Source organism: Mus caroli, unplaced genomic scaffold (genome assembly GCF_978045245.1).
Source record: "Mus caroli unplaced genomic scaffold, Mus_caroli_1 scaffold_15, whole genome shotgun sequence".
Lineage (NCBI taxonomy): Eukaryota > Metazoa > Chordata > Mammalia > Rodentia > Muridae > Mus > Mus caroli.
Window position 1 is genome coordinate 54,676,909 of NW_028227270.1, and position 16,035 is coordinate 54,692,943.

The 16,035-nt window shown below is 37.6% G+C and overlaps 1 protein-coding gene across 1 annotated transcript in view; it reads left to right on the top strand.

Moving 5' to 3' along the window:
• LOC110287792 (vomeronasal type-2 receptor 116-like) overlaps positions 1-14,529 on the top strand; it is a 49,217-nt gene extending 34,688 nt beyond the window's left edge. The window contains 10 exon segments of the mRNA XM_085831321.1: positions 203-420; positions 2,981-3,260; positions 3,693-3,964; positions 3,966-4,141; positions 4,144-4,493; positions 10,943-11,167; positions 12,274-12,397; positions 13,547-13,995; positions 13,997-14,354; positions 14,357-14,529. Of these exon segments, the coding sequence (XP_085687447.1) occupies positions 203-420; positions 2,981-3,260; positions 3,693-3,964; positions 3,966-4,141; positions 4,144-4,493; positions 10,943-11,167; positions 12,274-12,397; positions 13,547-13,995; positions 13,997-14,354; positions 14,357-14,529 (2,625 nt within the window).
• Positions 14,530-16,035: the final 1,506 nt, after the last annotated feature.

Genomic DNA, 16,035 nt, shown 5'->3' on the forward strand with positions numbered 1-16,035 from the left:
ATTTTCAGACCTCAGAAACAGAGCTTGAGGACAAAATTTTCCAGATGTATTCAGGGACTATAACACAGGATGAGTGGGAAGGAGTTGGAGAATATAAGTAAGTGGATCTCCAAACACCTAGTCTTAAAACAGACACATAGGTATAAATTGTGTGTGATTTCTGTCTGCATAATAAAAGGATTTCACAATTGCTCCATCATAGATCCTAGCAGACGTGAAGAAGCTGTGTGCTTTAACTATTTCCTTTTTTCTCCTGAAGTTTTCTCTCATCTTGTGCTGTTTGACTGGACCAATTTGCTTTTGGAGGATAATGAATAGTGAGGATAATCATGGAGATTTGAGAAGTGACTGTGGTTTTTGCATTTTTACATTGGAGTTCAATTTTACTGATATTTTATATGATTGCAGTTTTAATCTTAGGTAAGTCATTAACTTTAATTCCTGCTTAAACATCATGAATTAGAAATTTTTAGCTGTGTACACAAACAGTGGAGTTCTGTCCTGTTCTTCCCCTGTAACTTTAGGAACCACTGAAAATTAAGTATAACATTAATCTCTATTTTAATACTTTCAAATGTGTCACAGTTTAGTTTAGCTTTAGTATATGGGGCTCCAGTTCATAATGCTGGACAATGAGAGAGACTGGATTCTATCTGTTGAGTCTTTGTGGCTATCATATGTAGAAAGATATCTATTCACCTATCTTGAATTCACAATTCTCACCTTTGGAAAGAGCTCAATATGAAGAGATGGCATCACTGTCTATATTCAATTGTCTGCCAATGATTCCTGTCTGAGCAGGCATCAAAATGCCTTCATAAAAAGGTTATCTAATTTTGGTCTCCAACAGTTGGGCATACATTCATACACTAAAATATTTGTGTATGTGCAGATCTATTATATCTGATTACATGTATAACATTACATGTATACTTGTGAATATATATATACTTGCTTTGTAAAATAGTTTTTAAATGAGCCCCTCCTGCCATTCTGGAGTTGACATTAAATATGGAAAAAGCCTGCCAGACTCCATAGTCTGATCCCAGAATAATGTTTTGGTCCAGTTTTGTAAATGCCCAGTCACATTTAGGCTTATTATCAGTATCAGATAGAGGGTCAATATTTCTATTAATTATTGAATAAATATAGCATTAGAGAAAACCGAGAGGAATAAATGTACTTCTTGTGGATAAGAAGTTGTTCTCAATGTGGCTACAGGGTTCTGAGATCCCAAGTGTGAGATGTTACCATTTGTGGCTGCAGATCATGAGGGAAGGAGTGTTGAAATCACTCAGCTTTTAGCTAATCAATGTGCCTTGGGACTTTTTTCTTTCATGAACTGAGGTTTCCTGTGCTTCTCTGCCTCTGATCCTTATCCCATCTCATATTCAATTTTCATATCTTTGGGATATAAAAATACATTTTCCAATTGTTAGCTACAGTACACTCTGTACACTTTGATAGTGATGGTGGCTTCACATTCTTTTTGTTTGTCTGTTTGATTGGTTTTTTGTTTTGTTTTTGATTTTGTTTTTCGAGTCAAGAGTTTCTCTATGTAGCCCTGGCTGTCCTGGCACTCACTTTGAAGACTAGGCTGGCCTCGAACTCAGAAATCTGCCTGCCCCTGCCTCCCAAGTGCTGGAATTAAAGGCGAGTGCCACCATGCCTAGCTGTGGCTTCACATTCTTATACTTCTCTGTTAGGTTAGTAGGAATTTCATTTCTGATGCATTATGTATTGTCCCACATCTCATTGAAAAAATTGTGGAAATTCTCATTGGTGACCCTTTTATAAGTCATAATAAGGTTTAAAATAACATATATATGACTGTTTCAATACACTTTCCTGGTTTAGAAAGAAAAACACTTATCTCCAAACTCTCAATTGAAAAATGCAAATTTCAGCAAATGAGCATATTTGGTATTTTTACTCCTGACTAGAGGTGATTGGTAATAGTAACAAATGAACTGCCAACTGTTCTGGGACAGGTGTACACATTTCAAGTGGAGAGAAGTTCTCTATGCTCAGACATCACTTAAAGGATCTCAAAGAATTAGGAAGACTGGGGTGTTAAGAGAAATCTGATACTATTTTTACGAAATTAACATAGTAACATCAAACTAAAAGGTAACATTAAATTGATGTGTAAAAGAGCCTAAAGGACAATATTCTGGTTATGTGGTATATTGTACCTTTTTTTATATTTTGAAATGGATAAATAAATTTAAGTAAAATATATCTTATAATTATTCTCTTTGTTAAATATTAATGGTTGAAAATATCAAAATCATGTACTTTTACTATGCTTAATTCCAAGGAATATTTTGTATGGTTTCAAGCAATTTAGTACTCAACATTAGACATAGGATCCTCAGGTATGGATATTATTAAATATGCATTAATGATATTTTTAAAGGACATTTATAAATGATAAGTCCTTTTATAAATGATAATGATAATGTCCTTTTATAAATGATAATGTCCTTTTATAAATGATATTATAAAAGGACAGGAATATGAAAGTTGAACAAAATTTTGATGTATTATTTGGTTCTCAAAATATTCAGTATTATTAAGATGTTTGATGCATAAAATGCATTTAAATAATAAAAAATTTTAAGGAGAATCTGTTATATATTTTATATGGTTTTAAGTCATGCTTTTTTATGTATCTGTGGAAATACAAATTCAAGGTTATTTTATAGCAGTCTTTCTCAATAGGACTGTAATCTAGTTCAAGGATGGCATTCAGAGATAAAACAATCTTTATTAACTTTTATGAATAAAATATTCATCATATCATAGTGCCCTATGTCTATGAATTCTTAAATTGTATTCACCTCTAAAGATTGCTAATATATGAGGTTTATTTCAAGACATTTAAACAGAAATTTAGCATGTCTCATATTACAAACTTTACTGCAATTGGAATTTTGTTTCAAACATTGTTCTTAATCATCATTATGCCTTGTTTTAGAATATCATCAAGAAGATACGAGTTTTCTCTGGTAATGTTTTTTGCTACTGACGAGATCAACAAGAATCTCTATCTTTTACCCAACATGTCTTTGCTATTTTCCTTCATGGATGGCCTGTGTGAAGATAAATTGGGAGTTCTGGGTAAGATATATTTAGAAGGAAAATATCATTTGGTTTTTAATTATATCTGTGAATTAGAGGATGATTGAGAAATATATCTTACAGGACCATCATGGAAAACAGCTGTAAAACTGTCCATTTATTCTAGGACACCATATGTAAGAATGTGTGACACTGGATGAGTTAACAACATTTAAATTCCATTTACATTTGCCTACAAGAAAACTTGAACAGCATGCATTTATGAGTGATGAGTGTATTACTACACACTCACAAACACACATACACACAAACACTCTCACGCGCACACACACATATTTTAAAATAGATACATATTATTTATATTATATAAAATAAAGAATTAAGTAAATAGATCATAGATGTACTAGGCAAACAGGCAAACGGTTTTTGAGAACAGTGGGATGTATCAGAGATAGTCAATAATCTAATAGGAATGATATTTATAGTATAATCTTACTATCTGTAATAGGAGTTCTGAAAGGTGAGCAATGTTACTTGTATATAAGTCCAAACATCCTGACAATCATATTCCTCAGTAGATGTTTTATCATCTCTTCTATATCCTTTAGGTTTTCTTTGGACCATTTAATTCTAACCTAAGTGACCATGACCTGTTCCCCTATGTCCATCAGGTAGCCACCAAGGACACACGTTTGTCCCATGGCATGGTCTCCTTGATGCTTCCTTTTAGATGGACTTGGATAGGACTGGTCATCTCAGATGATGACCAGGGATTTCAGTTTCTCTCAGACTCAACAGAAGAAATGCAAAGACATGGGATCTGTTTAGCTTTTGTGAATGTGATCCCAGAAAACATGCACATATATGTGACAAGGGCTAAGACATGATAAGCAAATTATGACAGCATCAGCAAAAGTTGTTATCATTTGTGGTGAAATGAACTCTACTCTAGAAGTCAGCTTTAGAAGATGGGAATATTTAAGTGCACGGAGAATTTGGATCACAACCTCACAATGGGATGTCATCACAATTAAAAGAGATTTCAGCCTTGATTTCTTCATGGGACTGTCACTTTTGCACACCACAAAGGTGAGATTGCTAAATTTAGGAAATTTTTGCAAACAATGAAAACGAACAAATATCCAGTAAACATTTCTGAGTCTATACTAGAGTGGACTTATATTAATTGTTCAGTCTCTAAGAACAGCAATAAAATGGATCATTTTACATTCAACAACACATCGGAATGGACAGTATTGCACAAATGTGACATGGCCCTGAGTGAAGAAGGTTACAATTTGTATAATGCTGTGTATGCTGTGGTCCACACCTACCATGAACTCATGCTTCAACAAGTAGAGTCTCAGAAAATAGCAGAACCCAAAGGATTATTCACTAACTGTCAGCAGGTAAAGTTTCTTACTTTTCATTATGCTTATATATACCAATGTGATCTTTTAAATGGGCCCAGAGAAACAACTGGACATTTGTTAAAGGTTATTCTGTTAGTGGAAAGAGTTCTACATTGCAAAACTCTCTAATTAATCATTTACATGAATGAATATCGTGTACAAAATAACGTTTAATAGGAGACAAAACATTTTTAATGATAGCAGTGAGTTTTGTGAAAATGTGTCTCAAGATTTCCATAAATAAGTTCAAATTTTAAAATAGGAACCAATAGTTTTATCATAAAAGCCTTAAATGTTGACTAGACTAAAATATTTTTAATGCATAATTTCTCAGCCAAACAGTGGTGGTACATACCTTTAATCCCAGCAATTGGGAGGCAGAGGGGCAGGAGGATATCTGAGATTGAGGCCAGCCTGGTATATAGAGTGAGTTTCAGGACAGCCAGGGCTATACAGAGAAACCCTGTCTCAAAAAAACAAAAAACAAAAAAGAAAAAAACAAAAACAAAACAAAACAAAAAAAGAAAAGTTTCTCAGGGATCAGTACATGTGCAGTACAAATAGTTACTCATTGAACTTTACAATTACTTACAAAACCATAAATGATTAAGACTGTACATTTTTTTAAGTTTATGTTTATCTCATATATGTATACTGTCTATTCATGAAAGACCCACAACTATTCTTTGTCTTCACACACATTCACAATTCTCCTTCATTTGCACATACGGGGCTTCATTTTTTTCCTTCTTTTTTTAAAAATTAGGTATTTTCTTCATTTACATTTCCAGTGCTATCCCAAAACTCCCCCATACCCTCCCCTACCCACCCACTCCCACTTCTTGTCCCTGGTGTTCCCCTATACTGAGGCATATAAAGTTTGCACAACCAATGGGCCTCTCTTTACACTGATGGCCTACTAGGCCATCTTCTGATACATACGCAGCTAGAGACACGAGCTCTGGGGGGTGGGGTGTAACTAGTTAATTCATATTGTTGTTCCACGTATATTGCAGATCCCTTTAGCTCCTTGGGTACTTTCTCTAGCTCCTCCATTGGGGGATCCTGTGATCCATCCAATAGCTAACTGTGAGCATCCGCTTTTGTGTTTGCTAGGCCCCTGCATAGTCTCACAAGAGACAGCTATATATGTGTCCTTTCAGCAAAATCTTGCTAGTGTATGCAATGGAGTCAGCGTTTGGAGGCTGATTATGGGATGGATCCCTGGATATGGCCGTCTCTAAATGGCCTGTCCTTTCATCTCAGCTCCAAACTTTGACTCTGTAACTCCTTCCATGTGTGTTTTGTTCCCAATTCTAAGAAGGGGCAAAGTGTCCACACTTTCTTCTTCATTCTTCATGAGTTTCATGAGTTTCACAAATTGTATCTTATATCTTGGGTATTCTAAGTTATCTGGGTTAATATCCACTTATCAGTGAGTACATATCATGTGAGTTCTTTTGTGATTAGGTTACCTCACTCAGGATGATGGCCTCCAGGTCCATCCATTTGCCTAGGAATTTCATAAATTCATTGTTTTTAATAGCTGAGTCGTACTCCATTGTGTAAATGTACCACATTTTCTGTATCCATTCCTCTTTGAGGGGCATCTGGGTTCTTTCCAGCTTCTGGCTAATATAAATAGGGCTGCTATGAACATAGTGGAGCATGTGTCCTTCTTCCCAGTTGGAACATGTTCGGGATATATACTCAAGAGAGGTATTGTGGGATCCTCTGGTAGTACTATGTCCAATTTTCTGAGGAACACCAGACTGATTTCCAGAGTGATTGTACAAGCTTGCAATCCCACCAACAATGGAGGAGTGTTCCTCTTTCTCCACATCCTCGCCAGCATCTGCTGTTGCCTGAATTTTTTATCTTAGCCATTCTGACTGGTGTGAGGTGGAATCTCAGGGTTGTTTTGATTTGCATTTCCCTGATGATTAAGGATGCTGAACATTTTTTTTCAGGTACTTCTCAGCCATTCGGTATTCCTCAGGTGCGAATTCTTGGTTTAGCTCTGCACCCCATTTTTAATGGGGTTATTTGAATTTTTGGAGTCCACCTACTTGAGTTCTTTATATATATATATATATATATATATATATATATATATATATATATATATATATATATATATATATTGGATATTAGTCTCTTATCTGATTTAAGATAGGTAAAGATCCTTTCCCAATCTGTTGGTGGACTTTTTGTCTTATTGACGGTGTCTTTTGCCTTACAGAAGCTTTGCAATTCTATGAGGTCCCATTTGTTGATTCTCCATCTTAGAGCACAAGCCATTCCTGTTCTATTCAGAATTTTTCCCCTGTGCCCATATCTTCCAGGCTTTTCCCCACTTTCTCCTCTATAAATTTCACTGTCTCTGGTTTTATGTGGAGTTCCTTGATCCACTTAGATTTGACCTTAGCACAAGGAGATAGGAATGGGTCAATTCGCATTCTTCTACATGTTAACTGCCAGTTGTGCCAGCACCATTTGTTGAAAATGCTGTCTTTTTTCCACTGGATGATTTTAGCTCCCTTGTCAAAGATCAAGTGACCTTAGGCGTGTGGGATCATTTCTGTCTTCAATTCTATTCCATTGGTCTACTTGTCTGCCGCTATACCACTACCATGCAGTTTTTATCACAATTGCTCTGTAGTACAGCTTTAGGCCAGGCATGGTGATTCCACCAGAGATTCTTTTTTCCTTGAGAAGAGTTTTTGCGATCCTAGGTTTTTTGTTATTCCAGATGAATTTGCAGATTGCCCTTTCTAATTCGTTGAAGAATTGAGTTGGAATTTTGATGAGGATTGCATGAATTTGTAGATTGCTTTTGGCAAGATAGCCATTTTTACTATATTGATCCTGCCAATCCATGAGCATGGGAGATCATTCCACCTTCTGAGATCTTCCTTAATTTCTTTCATCAAGGATTTGAAGTTCTTTTTTTTTTTTTTTTTTTTTTTAAAGATTTATTTATTTATTATATGTAAGTACACTGTAGCTGTCTTCAGACACTCCAGAAGAGGGCGCCAGATCTCGTTGTGGATGGTTGTGAGCCACCATGTGGTTGCTGGGATTTGAACTCTGGACCTTCGGAAGAGCAGTCGGGTGCTCTTACCCACTGAGCCATCTCACCAGCCCTGAAGTTCTTATCATACAGATCTTTCACTTCCTTAGTTAGCGTCACGCCAAGGTATTTTATATTATTTGTGACTATTGATTCTCAGCCTGTTTATCCTTTGTGTACAGAAAGGCCATTGACTTGTTTGAGTTAATTTTATATCCAGCTACTTCACTGAAGCTGTTTATCAGGTTTAGGAGTTCTCTGGTGCAATTTTCAGGTCACTTATATATACTATCATATCATCTGCAAAAAGTGATATTTTGACTTCTTCCTTTCCAATTTGTATTCCCTTGATCTCCTTTTGTTGTCGAATTGCTCTGGCTAGGACTTCAAGTACAATGTTGAATAGGTATGGAGAAAGTGGACAGCCTTGTCTAGTCCCTGATTTTAGAGGGAATGCTTCCAGTTTTTCGCCATTTACTTTGCTGTTGGCTAATGGCCTGCTGTAGATTGATTTTATCATATTTAGGTATGGGCCTTGAATTCCTGATCTTTCCAAGACTTTTATCATGAATGGGTGTTGGATCTTGTCAAATGCTTTTTCCGCATCTAACGAGATGACCATATGGTTTTTGTCTTTGAGTTTGTTTATATACTGGATTACGTTGATGGATTATCATATATTGAACCATCCCTGCATCCCTGGGATGAAACCTACTTGGTCAGGATGGATGATTGTTTTGATGTGTTCGTGGATTCGGTTAGCGAGAATTTTATTGAGGATTTTTGCATCTATATTCATAAGTGAAATTGGTCTGAAGTTTTCTATCTTTGTTAGGTCTTTCTGTGGTTTAGGTATCAGAGTAATTTTGGCTTTATAGAATGAATTGGGTAGAGTACCTTCTGCTTCTATTTTGTGGAATAGTGTGGGAAGAACTGGAATTAGATCTTCTTTGAAGGTCTGATAGAACTATGCACTAAACCCATCTGGTCCTGGGCTTTTTTTGGTTGGGAGACTATTAATGAGTGCTTCTATTTCGTTAGGGAATATAGGACTGTTTAGACCATTAACCTGATCCTGATTTAACTTTAGTACCTGGTATCTGTCTAGAAATATGTCCATTTCATCCAGGTTTTCCAGTTTTGTTGAGTATAGTCTTTTGTAGAAGGATCTGATGGTGTTTTGGATTTCTTCAGGATATGTTGTTATGTCTCCCTTTTCATTTCTGATTTTGTTAATAGGATGCTGTCCCTGTGCCCTCTAGTGAATCTAAGTGTTTATTGATCTTGTTGATTTTCACAAAGAACCAGCTCCGCGTTTGGTTGATTCTTTGAATAGTTCTTCTTGTTTCCACTTGGTTGTTTTCTCCACTGAGTTTGATTATTTCCTGCCGTCTACTCCTCCTGGGTGAATTTGCTTCCTTTTGTTCTAGAGCTTTTAGGTGTGTTGTCAAGCTGCTTGTGTGTGCTCTCTCTAGTTTCTTTTTGGAGGCACCCAGAGCTATGAGTTTTCATCTTAGAAATGCTTTCATTGTGTCCCTTAAGTTTGGGTATGATGTGGCTTCATTTTCATTAAACTCTAAAAAATTCTTTCATTTCTTTCTTTATTCCTTCCTTGACCAAGGTATCATTGAGAAGAATGTTCTTCAGTTTCCACGTGAATGTTGGCTTTCTATTATTTATGTTGTTATTGAAGATCAGCCTTAGTCCATGGTGATCTTATAGGATGCATAGGACAATTTCAATACTTTTGTATCTGTTGAGGACTGTTTTGTGACCAATTATATGGTCAATTTTGGAGAAGGTCCCGTGAGGTGTTGAGGAGAAGGTATATCCTTTTGTTTTAGGATAAAATGTTCTGTAGATATCTGTTAAGTCCATATGTTTCATAACTTCTGTTAGTTTCACTGTGTCCCTGTTTAGTTTCTGTTTCCACAATCTGTCCATTGATGAAAGTGGTGTGTTGAAGTCTCCCACTATTATTGTGTGAGGTGTAATGTGTGCTTTGAGCTTTACTAAAGTTTCTTTAATGAATGTGGCTGCCCTTGCATTTGGAGCATAGATATTCAGAATTGAGAGTTCCACTTGGAGGATTTTACCTTTGATGAGTATGAAGTGTCTCTCCTTGTCTTTTTTGATAACTTTGGGTTGGAAGTCGATTTTATTCGATATTAGAATGGCTACTCCAGCTTGTTTCTTCAGACCATTTGCTTGCAAAATTGTTTTTCAGCCTTTCATTCTGAGGTAGTGTCTATCTTTTTCCCTGAGATGGGTTTCCTGTAAGCAGCAAGTGTTGGGTCCTGTTTGTGTAGCCAGTCTGTTAGTCTATGTCTTTTTATTGGGGAATAGAGTCCATTGATATTAAGAGATACTAAGGAAACGTAATTGTTGCTTCCTATTATTTTTGTTGTTCAACTTGTCATTCTGTTCTTGTGGCTGTCTTCTGTTAGGTTTGTTGAAGGATTACTTTCTTGTTATTTCTAGGGCGTGGTTTCCGTCCTTTTATTGTTTTTTTTTTTTTTTTCTGTTATTATCCTTTGAAGGGCTGGATTCATGGAAAGATAATATGTGAATTTGGTTTTGTCGTGGAATACTTTGGTTTCTCCATCTATGGTAATTGAAAGTTTGGCTGGGTATAATAGCTGGTCTGGCATTTGTGTTCTCTTAGTGTTTGTATAACATCTGTCCAGGATCTTCTGACTTTCATAGTCTCTGGTGAAAAGTCTGGTGTAATTCTGATAGGCCTGCCTTTATATGTTACTTGATCCTTTTCCCTTACTGCTTTTAATATTCTATCTTTGTTTAGTGCATTTGGTGTTCTGGTTATTATGTGTTGGGAGGAATTTCTTTTCTGGATTCATTTTTTAAAAAGTATTTTTGGGGCTGGATAGATGGCTCAGTGGTTAAGAGCACTGACTGTTCTTTCAAAGGTCCTGAGTTCAAATCCCAGCAACCACATCGTGGCTCATAACCATCTGTAATGAGATCTTATGCCCTCTTCTGGTGCATCTGAAGACAGCTCCAGTGTACTTAGATATAATAAATAAATCTTAAAAACAACAACAACAACAACAACACAGAGGGGTCTTCCCCAAAGTTAAAAAAAAAGTATTTTTTACAAACATATGCACACACTCACACACCATGTTACTGGTTATTTGGCAATCATTTTTTTTCTAGCACATTTTACCATCAAACATTAATATGAAGTATATAAATTTTCACTTATCAAAGAGCTATATTGTATTTTAATATACAGGATTACTTCATAGAGCTGTCTTTTCTGAAAGACATTAAGAAATTAGAGGAAATTCTCAATTTTGTCTTCCCTTTATTAATATGCATATGTAATCATGAATCTCTTTTACTCTTTTAGATGGTTTCCTTGCTGAAAGCCCAGGTATTTACTAACCCTGTTGGAGAACTGGTGAACGTGAATCATAGGGAATATCAGTGTGTACAGTATGACATTTGTATCATTTGGAATTTTCCACAAGGCCTTGGATTAAAAGTGAAAATAGGAAGATATTTTCCTTGTTTCCCACAGAGCCAACAACTTCTTATATCTGAAGACCTGGAGTGGGTCACAGGAGGGACATCGGTGGGTATACCACAATTTTATATTTTTCATGATACCCAAATTTTAAAATATGAGGCAGTGAAGTAATAGCTGTGTGGTTGAGACCATTAGCTACTCTTACAAAAGACTATCCTCAATTACAAGCACAAACATTTCATAACTCACAACGTTGAGTAAAAATGGTCATAGGGAAAAAAGGTCTCTGGATTCCACGTTCAATTGTACCCACATGCCTGTTAATCCTACAGTATAGGAATATATTTATTACATATATTTATTAAAAATATATTAAAATTTTGTATACACACATACATAATGGAATTTTCTGATTCTGTGTGAATATATTCATAGCCTAATTAAGTATAGCATGTATTCATTAACAGAAATCTTCTCCAGATTTAAGGTTTCCTTTTTTTATTTGTGTATTTTTTATTGTTTAGTTTATTTATTTACATTTCAAATGTAATCTTGCTTCCATGTTTCCCCTCTTCTTTAGAGGATTGCCTTATCTGGCATCAGAGGGAGGGGAGGACCATGACCTGTGCATGCTTGATGTCCCAGAATAGGGGAATGCTAGGGTGGTGAGGCAGGAGTGGGTGAGTAGATAGGGGAGCTCCCTCATAAAAACCAGGGGAAAGGGAGGAGGTATAAGGGGTTCAAGGTTTTCTTTTAAACTTAGGAAAGCTTCATTAATTTTATGAGAGTCTTATATAGCATATTTTGTTCATGTTCATCAAACAAATCTTTCTTGATCTATCCTACCTTATTTCTCCATACACCTCAGTATTGTTATTTTTTTATTTGTAAATCATTAGAGAACTGATGCCACATAAACATTCCTTTTGGATTAATCAGTTTAGGAAGGAAAATTTTAAATTGCTTCAACCTAAATATTACATATCTAATATTACATGGTGTATTAAGCATTGTGACATTCAGTGCACTGCAGGGTAATACAAATAATAATGTACCTGAAATTGTTAAGTAATACTGGTTATCAGAGGAATATTTATAGCCATATCTGTTGATGTCCCATATATCAATCTAAGGGTCATTATGCATATGATGTATACATGAACTACACTCACACACACACACAAACATATACAATTTAGGCATTGCCTCAGGTTCCCTTCTCCATGTGTAGTGTGGCATGTACTGCTGGATTCAGGAAAATTCATCAGGAAGAAACAGCGGACTGCTGCTTTGATTGTGTTCAGTGCCCAGAAAATGAGGTTTCCAATGAAACAGGTACATGCTTGCATCCAGAAGAAAAATTGCTAAATTTGAATACCTTCTCTTTCCAAACTAGAAATATGATATGGTCTAGATGAAAATTGAAGCCCTAAAATCTTCATGTTTCAGAACTTAATCAGTTAAATAATATCAACTGCTTTTGGACCCAGCAAATAACCTGCAATATCTTCTTCAAACAATGTATTTCTCTCACAATATGATGGTTACTAATTTTATGTTACATAGAAAATGTTTAGGGGGATATATACATGTAACAAATTTTTAAACAAAAATTTTAGGCATAATCTATGCATACATTGATTTTTCTTTGATCCTTTATACAAAGCAACTTGACTACATGATCAGTCCATAATCTTTTTCTCCAGTACCCAGCTTAGTACCTGACAAAGACCAGATGTTCAGGGTAGCAGTTATTGTTTAATGAAATATATTTTAAGAGCTTAGATGGTTTAAAGGATTAAGAATTTCCTGTGAAAGAATTAGAACAGGAGTGAAGATTTCAAGAATGTAACAAGAGATGGGGTAGTGCTTATCATCAATCACAGCCTACCTAAGGAAAGAGGGATGAATGTGAATTTCAATAGCCTTCATGACCTACGGCTTGGAATGTATAGTTGGGAAGAAAGAGATTGTACCACAATGAGAGGGACATGCATATGTCTATGAGGCATACAGTTTCAAGAATGAAAATATTCCTTTATGCAAACTGTATTTGCATGAGAAATTAAATGTTCTAGCTCCTACATGTAAGTAAAGACATAGGCACAATCCACAAAGCAACAAAGTACATAATGTGTTGCAACAACTGGCATCAACAATGATGTCTGCAAACTACCCTTTTCTGTGAATAGTGAATTTATGGTTTGAGGAGTTAAATAATCTGAGAGTATGCATATTAATTTTCATAATATTTTCTTTTTTGTTTAATAAATATTTCTTCTCCATTCTCTATGATTTTTTTTCTTCCACTATAAATCATAGTTCAATAGACAGCAATCTTACGTTCATGGTTCCTACAGCAATAAGGAATGGAATAGATGCTCAACACCAAATTATTTATTGATATATCCTCTGAGTAATACAAATCACAATTATTAACTGCATAACTATGATATCTTATACAGGTTTATTGTTCTCCACCAGCAGATATGGAACATTGTATGATGTGTCCACATGATAAACATGCCAACTTAGAGAAAACCCACTGCCTCCAAAGAGCTGTGTCATTTCTTAGTTATGAAGATCCATTGGGGATGGCTTTAGGTTGCACTTCCCTGTCCGTCTCAGCCATCACAATGCTAGTACTAGTCACTTTTGTGAAGTACAAGGATACTCCTATTGTGAAGGCCAATAACCGCATTCTCAACTACGTCCTGATTATCTCTCTACTCTTCTGCTTTCTATGCTCATTGGTCTTCATTGGACATCCCAATCAGGCCAGCTGCATCCTGCAGCAGACCACATTTGGAGTATTTTTCACAGTGGGTATTTCTACAGTGTTGGCCAAAACAATAACTGTGGTCATGGCTTTTAATCTCACTACTCCAGGAAGAAGGATGAGAGAGATGCTGATGAAAGGGGCACCTAAGTTGGACTTCCCCCATTTGTACCCTAATCCAACTTGTTCTCTGTGGAATCTGGTTGGTAACAACTCCTCTCTTCATTGACAGAGATGCACAATCTGAACATGGGAAGACTGTCATTACTTGCATCAAAGGCCCTGTCATTGCCTTCCACTTCGTCCTAGGATACTTGGGTTTCTTGACTCTGGAGAGCTTCACTGTGGCTTTCCTGGCTAGGAACCTTCCTGACAGATTCAATGAAGCCATGTTCCTAACTCTTAGCATGCTGGTGTTCTGCAGTGTCTTCCTCCCTGTGTACCATAGCACCAAGTGGAAGGTCATGGTGGTTGTGGAGGTCTTTTCCATCTTGGCTTCTAGTGCAGGGTTGCTAATATTATCTTTGTCCCAAAGTGTTATGTTATTTTAATAAGACCAGATACAAGTTTTATACAGAACTACAAAGGTAAATTGCTTTATTGCAACTTTCATAGTATGAAAAGGTTAGATGATACTCAACGTATCTTTTTCTTTCTCTTGACAAAAGTGTCTGACATTGTCGTTTAATTGTTTTTCATTTATATTCCCTGTCTCCAAAACAACCTTTGTACCACTCCCTGCACTCCTCAAATGCACATGGCTTCATATTTCATTAATTCTTACTGAACATGTATATATATTGGCATATGCATATATATTTTGAAATACAAATTGTAGAGACCGTGTAACATTGCATATATCTATGCTCTGAAGGCTCATTATTTGGTACTATATGGCCAATCTTTAGACTCTGGTTGTCCCTGAAGATGACAACCTCTTCCATTCCAAGGTTTATAGTTTCCTATAAATGGTTGTGTAGGCTATACTTTGTCAGCTTTCTTCCTTCCATGCTGGAATGCACACTGTAGTGACCCCTTTTCTCATTATGTTTTGGAGGTCATATTGGTAAAACTTCATGGTGTACCATTGGGGTCACAGGGCAATGTCAGGGTCATGGCAGAGAGTCTGAATCAGAAAACACTATAGAGGTCATGTTGGGGTCTGAATTCGGAGTTCACATGTGATGTCGGGGTCAGGTGTGAGGTTGGATTTCTTGTGATAGGTCAGGGGTCACCCTTGGTGTCAGGGGTCACAAAGCCATCTGGGAGACACAGTGTGATCCCCAGCTGCGCTTTGGTGCATTGCCTCTTCCCCACGAAAGCTGCACAGCCTGGTCAGAGTCATGTGACCTGGGCAGTAGGGGAATGAGAGACATCTGGAGCAATAGGGCACCCTAGGATGGACCACAGGCAGAACTGAGCCACAGACAGGGAGTGTGATCACAGTAAACCCTGACCTCTGCGCTATGGCCGCGCTGCCTGCTGCACCGCATGGATACCCCTGAGCACCAAGCCCACGCCCTTACCCCGCAGTCCGGACCCCCGCGGCCGCCCTGCGCGCCCCATCCCTGCGCCACGACCCGGGCGACCCCAAGAGGGCAGCGCTGGCGGGTGGCTGGGACTTCCAATTCCTGTCGCGGTTCTGGAAGCAGCTGTGGGACTTCTGGCAGTTGCAGGGGGACCGGGCGGAGTCTCGGGGATCATGGTAGGGGCGGGACGCCACGCGAGGGCTCTGTGATCCCGGATCCGCACCTGAGTGGTGAAGGTTGAGGGAGCAGGTCTTAGGAGGCTGTGTGTGACGTCACGGGGCCACGAGGGGAGGGGGAGGAAGGCGAGGGTGCTTCCCGACAGCAGTGGGCGCTCCCGCACCCCTGAGAGTAACCGGGAAGAGGACTGTGGACTGATGCAGGGTGTCAGAGGGTCACGCTTCCCCGCTCCCGCTGTCGCCACCAGAGTCTAAAAATGCGCAGGTTAATCTTGTGCAGGGCCCAGTGCAGAGGTGGGGTGGGAGGGCGTGGGTGTAGGGGCTTGGGGCGGGGCCGCACCTGCGCAGGGCGGGGCTGTGGGTAGAGTGATGGCAGGGGGCGGGGCGCCGTGGGATCAAATAAATAAAAACTAAGTAATAACACACATACAAATAAACATGCATGCATGCATACATACATACATGCAATAAATGGAACTAAATGCATGG